This window comes from Dendrobates tinctorius, unplaced genomic scaffold (assembly GCF_039654945.1).
Source record: "Dendrobates tinctorius isolate UK_male_01 unplaced genomic scaffold, ASM3965494v1 ptg000206l, whole genome shotgun sequence".
NCBI lineage: Eukaryota > Metazoa > Chordata > Amphibia > Anura > Dendrobatidae > Dendrobates > Dendrobates tinctorius.
The window spans coordinates 2,888,681-2,900,744 of NW_027361873.1; the positions used below are offsets into that span (position 1 = coordinate 2,888,681).

A 12,064-nucleotide genomic window follows, 5' to 3' on the forward strand; every position below is an offset into this window, starting at 1 on the left:
AAACTTGTACATTTTGTATCCACTGGAATCCATTTTGGTTTTATGAAGCGAACAACAGAGTCAAAATCTTCAAAAGCGAAGTAGGTTGATGTATTGACATTTCTTAAATGATCTCTTAATTCTGCCCTGTGTTCAATGAGCATTCCAGAAATCCTCTAAAAGGATTAAGCTTATTTTAGTTAATCATGGCTGATAATCAGAACCAAACGCCTGGGGATATTTATACCCATTCTTTAAGACTATGAAAAGAGAAAATGACACTATAGAAAACTATACTAAGTTTTGTTTATATTGGCAAACATTTTGTTCTATTATGATGTGTGGATTTTCCACGCTTTTTTTTTTTTTTTTTAAATACCTGAAGGTTTATGCAACAAGACCAGAAACCATAGATTAGACACTGGTTTACAGAGTTTTATTACTGTAATGTGGAGTCAACAACCGGTACAAGCCAAAAAGTATAAAATTCATAACATTCCCCCAATAATTCTTGCAACAGAAATAAGCAAAACATGTATCAATCATACTAAAACCCTGATCTCTTCAAATGCTTGAAAGGGAAAACAAGCCCGATCGTGGCCCACAAAAATGGGCCATGTATGCTGGAACAAGCGGACAAATAATAAAGATAATATTGTCACAAGAAATGGTCATAACCACACACTCTTCAACCTTATTTTCATCATAGTTATACATGCTGACAAATCCACTTCTGTAAAACTTAGTATATTTTACAGACAAAGCCTGGAATTATGAGGTGCAAGGAAAATTATAAAATAAAAGAAACATTGGTACTACCATTAAACTTCCATTTTAATATCTCCACAAATTGTGAATACTACAGACAAAGTATAGTCATAATGTAACAATGGAAGGACTCCATGCTAGCATTATAAATATGGAATTATAAATTTAAAACATTTCTGGCTTAAAAAATAAATCTGGTAGTAAAGGAGGCTTTAAACTGCTAGTAAGGTCTTTCCCTGCGCTCCTGGCGGTGATCACTCCTAGTAGAAACGAGGGAGGGGGGGGGGGAAAAAAAACAAAAAAAAAAAAAAACACAAGAAAAAAAAAAGTTATTTCTTTAATACACAAATGAATCCACTACAGTTTTTTTTCTTCTCAACTTACTTGTCCAACTTGCCTGGACCACCACCACCACGTCTACCACCGCCTCTTCCTCCCATAGGTTCCAAAAGAGGTCCTGGAGGTCCAGGTGGGCCACCTCTCCTTCCACCACCAAAGCCTCTATCCATTCCACGGCCTCTAAAGCCTCTATCTCCTCCACGACCACCTCTAAACATCCCAGGCCCACCACGATCCATTAATCCTCTGCCTCCCCTCATTCCTGGTCCTCCTCTACCTCGTTCACCACCTGAAAAATGGGAGAAAAATGGAAATGGATAAAGAAATTTACAAAAAAAAAAAAAAAAAAAAAAAAAAACTACCCAGCGCATAATGCTGGAGTCGTAGTTTGTATCTTAGCCTTAAAGTCCAGATGGGAAGACCTGTCTACATGCAGTGGCCGGCGTAACGGACAGGAGTTACAGAGGAAGTAGCACAGCACGATCTTTTGCTTCTGTAAATCTACCCGCCACGTGCAGACAGGTATTTCCATCTCAGCCTCACCACTAAAGTCATTGGTTTTACAGGTAACTTTGTTCAGTCAGTATTTGAAGAGCACTGCTGAATACATGCCTAAACATAGCACACCATAGCTGGTGAGATTTGACAATAATGCCCACTAAATTTAGGAATATAGGTTTACATTAACCAAGAAATGTAGTTGCCCTCCCTATTCATGGCATTTTCTACACAATCCTGGAGATAGACAAATCAGATACTAACCCTGCAGACGACAGAGGGTTTAAAGTTCTGATGTGAAAGTGAGGCAAAAATAACAAGAGAACATGTGTATAGTGGAAGTCAGAAAAGTTCGCTGTCTGCCAACAGTTCTCACGTATATAGCCAGCTTTAGACTGAGCATTCATCCAGGCACCTCTCTCCAAACTCACCACCCTCACGCAAATATTTGACTGAGCATTCATGTGTTTTCAATGGTAAAGAAAGCCACTTGCAAACATCTCTGGTGACAGCTTATCGCCTGGATTGGGTAGTTGAATTCAATGTGTATGGGGTGGTTGGACTCCATAGTCAGTCGTTCAACAATAAGGACCGGGACATGGCTGAGCTTATAGAAACTCAGATTTCATTATATATTTATTTTACAAGGGACTATCCACTTCTTGAACAATCCCTTAAAATAAACATGGCCTAGTTGAAAATAAAAACAGCTTATAATCTTTTCCCATACTGGCAGCATTGCAGCAATGAGCGCGCTATGGTTGCTGCGATGTGTCACATGAGCGCAGCAGTTAAACAGCCACTGTCCTCACATCCCTTGAACTGCACCAGTAAATAAGGAGAGCATAACTTTTTTTTTTTAAAGCAGGGGCAGTCAACCCTTTAACTGCAATAGTAGTCAATATTGGATAAGATTAAAAGGAACAGTCACCTCATTTTTAGCCATTAAACTGGCCCCAGTGTGGTGTTTGTGATGCATCACTAACATGTTTTAGTCAAAAAATCTCCCAGGATTAGGTTTGAAAAACACTTTATAAAGAAAATATAAATTTTTTTTTTACATTTCTGCATTTTCTCTTTAGGCAATTTTAAGAAGTATGCACGACAGGAGGAAACAGACAGGAAAACATTCATCAGTGGATCAAAAGTGGTAGGAAAATGTTTCTGTCCAATGCTGGGTGTAAAAGCATTTTAATAACCGCAAACAATTCAGATTACCTGGTGGTGGGAATGGAGGAGGAATGAAGCCTTCAGGTTTGGGTGCCTTGCACTGGTTACACTCAGTCCGCCAAGCAAAATTTTGATTTCCACACTCCCTAAAAAAGAAAACAAAATGGAGTTTAAATAAATGAAGAAAAGGCCTGGTATCACCATTTTAGAGACCAGGTTTATTTTCTTCACTATAAAGACTTACGGGTTAGGACACTGCCAGTCTCCAGCTCTGTGCTGTACATTGGGGCCACTAACTGGGCTACCTCTTGGTGCCCTTGGCCCTCTGGGCATGAATCCACCACGTTCACCACCTCTGCCACCCATACGCCCCATAGGACCTGAAAGTTAAACTGTCGATTAATCTCTAAAAGCAATAAAAAGTCTAATGGTTCACTTGAGTGTTAAATCAAAACAGAAAAGACACTTGCAAATAAACATAACACTTACCACCTCTAAGGAGTGGGGGATGACCGCGACCATCACGAGGCAGCAACCCGCCTCGCATGTTACCAAGAAGAGACTTCTTGCGGGCCAAGGACACTTTCAATTTGTTCCCCTGAAATTCTTTTCCTTTAAAAAAAAAAAAAAACAAAACATTTAAAAACACACAAGCTTTAATGAGCAGAATGCATGTTGGTTAACAAACAATATCAAGAATTCATTTAGGCCATTTATGCATATATTTCACCCAACCCCCCAAAAACCAAGACCTCAGGCAGTTTCCATCTCAATGTATTCAATCACACATACCATTTTGACTTTTTTCAAGTTTGCAGCCTGTACAGTAGAAGGGTAGAATAAAAAAGAAACAAAAAAAAAAAAAAACACAACAGGCAAAGCTAAAATTTTTACTCTGAGACATGAAAACATTTTATTCCTCTAATATCCCTGGTCCTATTCATCCTACAGCCATTGCTGACCATTAAAACACAAGCAGCTCCAAGAAGGGCAACTTAGTAGTGAGCACAGGAAACATTACAGCTGAAGGGCTTGACTGTTGTAGTTTTACCTATGCTGGCTATCAAGTAGCTTAGACCTACTGCTAGTGGTTTTCATAGCCGAAAAACCTTAACTGCAGTCTACTAGAAGACAGCAGGTAATCTTGGAAATGAGGGCATAAAATTAAAAACAGACATGCATAGACTTCCACTGGACAAGCCAAAAGCTGCTCAACTTTTGCCAAAGTTCCAAATCGGCTTCTGAATATCATACATTTAAAAGGGTTGTCTAGTGCAAATCGATGTCTGCAATCACTGACTGCAAATTTGTGCATCCCCCCAGCGCATGCAGCGAGGATTTGCATTTGGAACACTGTCACACACACCACACACTGTATATGCCGTACGTACCAAACACACTGTATATGCCGTACACAGCCTCTTGCGAGACACCACCAGCGGAACACCGTTGCGAACACGCCGCTGCCGGGATCAGCCGAAAGATTCACTGACCGTCACCATCTTTGTACAGGAGGAGCACATGCGTAGTTTTAATGTGACAGCTGCCATCTGTCTGAACAAAGATGGCGGTGGCCTGATTTACTGCGTCTGCGCGAATTCCGTGCAGGCGTAGTGAATCATTCGGCTGATTCCGGCGGCAGATGCGAAACAGCAGACAAGGGGGATATAGCACATGGGGTAGACAGGTCAAAGAAGAAAGCACAGACGGGAAAAGTCAGCACATGGGGAAAGAGTGGAGAGGTGGATGAGCACATGGGGGGGGTTGGGGGGATTCTCAAAGCTACAAAGCCTGCCCCCATCGTGACATTACCGCCCTCCCGAAGCGATAGCATCGGGCCTCCATCTAGTACGCTTGATGAATTACAGTACAATCTCTGGGACGCTTACGCTAGTCAAACCATGGGAATCCCCTTACCCCAACCCCCTTTGACGCAGTCTGGCATGTGCGCCAAAACACCCCAGAGTGGGCACCATGAAACTGCAAACAGTCATAGGACCATTACCCTTGCCACAGTATGCTATAAACATTAAGTACTTTTGAAAGAATTCAATCTACACTTTCATGAATAAAAAATTACGAATCAACCTTTGTAGGTCAAGACTGTAGATACAAACCATCAAACATCTCCACGGCAGTCTTTGCAGAAGGTGGATCCTCAAACGAAACTGTTCCATCACCCTTTGGTTTACCAGTCTCCTTGTCCGTAAATATGTTCACTAGAGGCTGTCCAGTTCTTTTGTTAATCTATAAAAGGAAATATGATGATTATAAACAACCACAGAAATGTAACTAGAAAAGTACATTCCCAAAGAGCATTTTCCACTGTTCATCACCCCCAGCGAAAGACTTGCGTAAATAACGCTGTGTATAGCAAGTTAAAGTACACATTTTACCCTTCATATTACAACAGGTAAAATCTGCTGCACATTGCAAATCTACAACACCAAGTCAGTTTATTCCGTGGAAATCCTCAGCACAGTTGTAATGACAGACGTCACATACAATTTTTACGTGAGTAAATCTTAAGCCAATTGGGCAAAGTTACATGCATCTTGCAAACAAAAATCCAACCGGTTTAAATTTTGTAGTGTTGACACTGCATGTCACACTATTGGCAGTCATGTGACAGTGCAATCCAAAATGGAGATCTTCATGTAGAGCAGCACTTGTTGCCACGTAGCCCGCATTTTAACCATACTCAAGAATGAAATTGCAACAAAGGAAAAAAGTAGTGGAATTAAGAAAATCACAGGATGGATATACATGGTAGCATACAAAATGATTAAATAAAGGAAAATTTTCAAAACCATTCGATTCAGCATTGAGTATGAGCGCCACATGCAGAAACAGATGCACTTATGCCTTTTCATGCTAACTGAGGTCATAAAAGCCTCACTCCAGTGATTTTTATTATTTGCCCCTTTGCTGGGCACCACAGTGGTACGCATTATGAAGGAAGCAACATCCTCACCTGTCTGGTATCCCAGCACCATGTGACTGTATCAGTAACTTCCAGATTGCTGTGTGAAACAGTGATTACTCTCTCAATGCAAGTCTGAGAATAAAATTGAGACTCTAGACTTGTCTGAAGTCTCAGACTTGCATTGAGAAAATTCAAAAAGCAATCTCTGCTCTGCACAGTAACCACTGTTTGGCAGGTCACAAATGCAGTCACTTAGTGCTAAAACAAAGCACAATGCCAATTAAACCAGGACAAGGCAGCAATCAGTGAATATGTTACCACCTTCATGGACACACACACGCTCCCATTGGCCTATAATGTGGTCTGAGGCATATGTAGCTACAATAAATGCACTTGAGCACGCAAATCATCAAGATCCACTGCTGGCAGCTTCCTTTGCGATTGCTGATCAGTGAAATTCCAACAGTGCTTGATAGGAGACAAGTCCATTGATGCTGCATGGCATGGTAGCCTGTTTAGGCCTTGCAGGCAGCTCACAATACCACGAACTGGCAGCCTGGAGTTGTCTTGTTTGAAAAACGCTCCTGGGACTTTGATTTGGTAGTACCACCAGTGGTACAGCCGCTCTCTAATGTTACATTAAGCTGTTTGTGTTCCTGGGATGAAGACTACAGGGGTCAGGCAACTGTGCATTATAGCCACACCATAACCCCAGAAGTAGGACTGGTGTGATGTTCCCGCGTGAATGCCTTTTCATGGCACTACACATTATCTTCAGATCAAACTCTGGTTATAATTCTGTCCAAGATAAAACTGGTACTTGCAACTGAAAAGGATAGTCCACCATTCCAGTTTTGTGCTGCATCACGATAACCTGAAAGTGATGTTGTGATGTCAATGGAACACCGGTATCTGGACCTGTGTCTTGTAATCCATTGGCATGCAAATCTTCTGGTGGTTTGTCTAGACACTGACACCTTATTAGGCTTCAGGTCCAATTTCACTTGCAGTACAGAATGGATCAATTGTTGAACCAGTGGTACAGCCATTTCTCCAAAACGTCCTAGGAACCATGTTACCATGGCCTGCCGCATCTCTGATCTGGACTCTCATCGAGCAGGCACAGGATGTCATTGGGACTTCTCCTTCCTCAGACAACTACTAACCTCAAAGATAGCATGCAAAGGCTTGAAAATGCATACATTTCTGCATGTGGTGCTCATATTCTAGGCTGAATAAAATAGAGATGTTCTGTTCCCATTTTTTTTAATCATTTCCATACCACCAATGTGCATCAATCCTGCAATTTAAATATTCCATGTCTTTTTCTGTGTGTTATAATTTCAATTGTGAAGTGTATCGAGTGGACAGAGGGTACTTGCAACACAAAAATGCACACAATGACTCAAACTAATTACTTTAAGGGTATGTGCACATGTTGCAGTTTAGCCTGCGGAATTTTCTGCACAATCTGCATCTCTTGGCAGAAAACACAGGGCAAAACACTTGTGGATTTTAATGCATTTTTGCTGTGCGGATTTGTTAGGTGGTACAGGGAATGGTTTCGGTCTGTGAAAGAGGAGAGAGAATATATGTGCCAGACTAAAAAACGCTGCTGCGGATCCACCAAAAAAATTGACATGCTGCGGAAAAAAAAAGGGCTACAATTCTGCGTGGATTTTCCCACAGCATGTGCACAGCAGTTGTTAATTTATCATTGACTAACATTGGTTGTGCACTACACTGTGGATTTGATGCAATTCCACGCGTCAAAAAAAACAACCCAAAACAGACCTTCAGTGACATTTTTAGCATCATTTATTTTTTTCTTTAAACAAACAAAAATATGACAAGACGTCAAGCATCATCTATGTACCATTTATTATTTTCAAGGATTCCCTAGACACAATGTTTAGGCAATTTTTACTCACAACCCATCAAAATTACTAATGACCTACTTACAGCCAAAGTTAACGGACACTTCTCTATACTCCTCGATCTAGACCTGTACTCTGCTTTCGACACAGTTGACTGCCTCCTACAACAGATTCTCTCCCCCTTTGGCATCAAAAAGACCTCACCCTATCCTGGACCTCCTCATACCTTTCCAACCACACATTGTGTCTCCCACTCCCAAACTACCTCCTCATCCCACCCACTCTCTGTTGGGAGTCCCCCAAGGCTCTCTTCTAGAACCCCTACACTTCTCAATCTATACATTTGGACTGGGACAACTTGAAGTCCTATGGATACCACCTTTATGATAATGACACTCACATATACCTCTCTGGCCCAGACATCACCTCTCTGCGGTCCAGAATCCCGGAGTGTCTACCAGCCATATCCTCCTCCTCTCACTTCCTCAAACTCAATGTGGACAAATCTGAACTCCTCTTTCCTCCATCTCACTTACCTGATCTATCACAATAAATGACATCACGCTTTCCCCTGTACCGGAAGTCAGCTGCCTCGGAGTAACCCTTGACTCTGCCCTGTCCTTCAAACTACACATCCTAGCTCTTTACATATCCTGTCGCCTCAAAAATATCTCCAGAATCCGTTCTTTCCTCAATTAAAATGCTTGTGCATGCCCTCATCTCCCACCTCGACTACTGCAACATCCTTTTCTTTGGCATCCCTGCTAACACTCTTGCACCTCTCCAGTCCATCCTTAACTCTGCCGCCTGACTAGTTCATCTCTCTCCTCGCTGCCGCCCGGCTAATTCATCTCTCTCCCCTCGCTACTCCCCCTCTGCAAATCTCTTCACTGGCTCCCATTCCCCTCAACGTATCCAGTTCAAATTACTAATACTGACCTACAAAGCCATCAATAACCTGTCTCCTCCATAGGTCTCTGAACTAATCTCCCAATATCTTCCCTCACGTAATCTCCGGTCCTCCCAAGACCTTCTTCTCTCCTCCACACATATGCGCTCTTCACCTAATCGCCTGCAAGACTTCCCCCGAATATCCCCCATACTCTGGAATTCTGTGCCCCAACACGTCCGACTATCAACCACATTCAGATCCTTCAAACGGAACCTAAAAACCCACCCCTTCAAGAAAGCTTACAGGCCTGCAATGACCCCGCTGGCTCCTCACCACTACCAGAGCTACAGTCTCACCAACACCAGAGCTGCTGCAACCCCCCCAACCTACTGTCTCCTTCCCCACCATCCTGTAGAATGTAAGCCTGCAAGGGCAGGGTCCTCTTCCCTCTGTATCAGTCTGTTATTGTAGTTTGTTTACGGTAAGTGACACCTGTAATTTGTATGCAACACTTTCTCATGTACAGCACCATGGAATCAATGGGGCCATATAAAAATTATATTAAAATTTTTTTGCAGACCACTTGTTCTGTAGGTACTGTATATAGACCCTAGGCTAGGCAGATATTGCAGAGAGATCTTTAAATTTTAACTATTAAAGCAAATTGGTCATCAGAAATGAGTTGTCTAATGTCTGAAGAGAGGACAACGCCCACCAGATGAAACCAACACCTTCATCTAGTTTCAAGCCCCAGACTGGCAATGCTATCAACAAGAAAATCCATATTTAAAATCAGGTTTCTGAGTAACATGTATTTTTTTTCCCCACTCCACAAAGCAATTCTCATGGTTTGTCTACATAATGCCAGGATTGATAAGACATGCTAGACATGATGTGAGCAGCCTTATAAGATATTCAGTGCCAATGCCTACAGGAGTCTACTTTCTTGTAATTTGAAAAAAGGTCATCCCCTACAAAAAAAAAAAAAAAAAAAAAAAAACAACCCATAATGATTTTCTGTGAGCAGTCCTCTACATTTGACAGCTGATTTTTAGACATTGTGCCAACAGGAGCAAAGACTGACAAAAGAGACCTGTACATTTCTTTCCCCAGAAAACAGTGATGCCAAAATAGCCTGAACAAAAGTTAGCTTTACAATCTGATGAGCAGCATTTATACAAGGCACTATTCTATAAAACCCTTTCATTTTAATATATCAGCTCAACAAGCCTGATCTGAATGTGTTTGGCAATGTTTGCTGCCGATGTTCATTAAAGGGAACCAGTTACCTGGTTTTCCTCATACGAGAAAACCACCACCTTTCAGCCCTCATATACAGGATACCAATATACTGTTTTTCTGCCCCCAACCTGCAGCAAGAGAAAAACTTAATTATACTCACCTGCACAGTGGTCAGGTCCAATGGGAGTCACTATCTTGGTCTGGCTCCCTTCTTTCGATGCTGTTCTCTCCTTCTGTGCTTCGTGTGAAAGACACATTCTACGTCATCCACACGTTTCCAGCATCGCGCTCCTGCACACAAGCACTTCTCTTGCCTGCTGAGGGCAGAGTGAAGTACTGCAGTTCGTATGCGCCAGGAAATGTCAAAGAGCCCTGGCGCATGCGAACGGTAGCACTTTGCTCTGCACTGGTGAGGGCAAAAAACGTACGCCTGCACAAACGTACGATGGATGCTGGGTATACTGTGTGGATGACGTAGGACGCATCATGTACACCAAGCAAGGCACAGCATGGCATTGGACCAAGACAGTGACGCAAATCGGACTGGAACGCAGGCAAGTATAATAAAAGGTGGTGTTTCTCTTTTGTTGCAGGCCAGATACAAAGCATTCTATAATGCTGTATATGAGCCCTGAAAGGTACTGTCCTTACCTACCTGCGTTTCTAGATCTAAAAAACATAAAAACCTTCAGAATACAGATGTGGTGCCTTGCTTAGCACATCAGAATAATCATTTGGTGGAATGCACTTGGCTGTGTAGAACAGAAAATATACATAAAAGGCACTCCTCACCTTCACATCGCCACAGTCTTTGAAAAAGTCTACTAAGTCTTCAACAGTCACATCATCGCTCAAGCCCTGTAAAAAGATTGTGTTGTTCTCAGGTTCCTCTTCAGGTTCCATAGGGGGCACTAAATAAAAAAATAAAAATAAAAAATATTTCACTTGAAATTCACATGTTTTTCTCAGCTACTTAGGGTTACGAGCAGCGTACTGTGTAGTATATTTTTTCTTCAAAAGGTACTTACTGAAATCAAGTTCAGGGCCGTCATCCAGAAGGCCTGGCAGATGAAAGCACAAAGAGAAAATCAGTTAACTAGAAAATGCAACCTATGCTACACAAACATTAACATCAAAGCTAAATCATACCAATGTAAGAAAGGGGCTTCAAGGGCACACAAATAGGGGCCAATATAAGAACCATCTCTGGAGGACTGGTTCTTGAATACCTCAGAATTTATAGGGATTAAACCCTTGAAACCATATGAATACTGCACAATTACCACAACCTACTGCTAAAGGAGTAAGTTGGCAGTAAAAGGGCAAGCATTTACGTGTCAACATGGATTCTTAACACTTAAAACCAAGAGTTGGAAAAAGTTTGTGTGCCCAAGTGTGTGTGCAGATTTCACACCGAATGTTGTGCAGTCCTTTTCACTTTCCCCATGTTACACACAATTTTGTATCCATTTGTGTTAGCTTCTTGTGGTCTAACCACATAAACCATGTATACCCCTCAGTAATGCCGGCCAGAACCTTTTGTACATGAGACTTTACACCATGGTTTTAATGTGACCAAAGAAAAAAAATGTAGCTAAAATTTTTTTTTTTTTTTTTTAAATATAATCAATATTATAAAAAAAAAAAAGGGAAGGGACATTGTTCTGTGTTACACTACCCATTTGTAATACTCAAAAACTTACCACCAGGCTTACTGAAGCCAGCTCGCTCTCCACCGCTGCTGGGAGAATAAAGGTGAAGAAATGAAGGCCTTTTCCCTTTAAAGAGCCATAAAGCATTCTGGGCCTCGCAGGGGGTTCAAGGGTACAGAGCCGGCAGTGGCTTAACATGTCCGTACAAATCATCTCAGCGCAGCACTAATCTTCTAAGTATGTCGTATTGTTTTAAAAGTCCTTCTTGTAAGTTTATACACTTCTAAACACTGCACTTTTAAAACCTTAATGACTGTATTAAGCGTGCAATGCTTAGACACAGAAACCACCATAATACTCCATAAATATAAATCTTTATCGCTGAGCACTGTCATTAAAGTTGATTTGAAGAGGACCCATGCCTGTTGTCCCAACCATATCATGCAGCAGGGGCATGGTGAACACTACATAAGACTCCCTACATGTGTCACATTTTATTCTGAGATTTAGAAGTCAGATCGGCAGTACCCGAAGAACACCTTTAAGGTACACCTACAACCAATGATTAGCATTGCACCTTTAATACTAGTAGCTCCAGCTTTATTATAAAGCAGTAAAGTTGATAAAAATTTCTGCCCTTCAAACCTTTACAATTAAGTGTTACAGATCTACAATGGAAATGTACATAATTGCATTAAACCTTGGCCCATATAACTACTCT

The 12,064-nt window shown here is 41.5% G+C and overlaps 1 protein-coding gene across 5 annotated transcripts in view; it reads right to left on the reverse strand.

Annotated features, from left to right (window-relative positions):
* Nucleotides 1–400: 400 nt before the first annotated feature.
* The window catches only part of EWSR1 (EWS RNA binding protein 1), a 71,651-nt gene continuing 59,987 nt past the window's right edge, over nucleotides 401–12,064 (reverse strand). For 2 of the 5 annotated variants that reach the window (XM_073554096.1, XM_073554098.1), the window contains exons 9-17: nucleotides 11,395–11,432; nucleotides 10,720–10,752; nucleotides 10,484–10,602; nucleotides 4,872–5,001; nucleotides 3,244–3,366; nucleotides 2,999–3,134; nucleotides 2,803–2,900; nucleotides 1,132–1,375; nucleotides 401–1,007 (exon numbers count right to left, since the gene is read on the reverse strand). In XM_073554096.1, the coding sequence (XP_073410197.1) occupies nucleotides 968–1,007; nucleotides 1,132–1,375; nucleotides 2,803–2,900; nucleotides 2,999–3,134; nucleotides 3,244–3,366; nucleotides 4,872–5,001; nucleotides 10,484–10,602; nucleotides 10,720–10,752; nucleotides 11,395–11,432 (961 nt within the window). In that variant the 3' untranslated portion in view covers nucleotides 401–967. Of the gene's footprint in view, nucleotides 1,008–1,131; nucleotides 1,376–2,802; nucleotides 2,901–2,998; nucleotides 3,135–3,243; nucleotides 3,367–4,871; nucleotides 5,002–10,483; nucleotides 10,603–10,719; nucleotides 10,753–11,394; nucleotides 11,433–12,064 lie in introns of those variants that run through there. The other 3 variants (XM_073554097.1, XM_073554100.1, XM_073554099.1) reach the window with 3 other exon arrangements.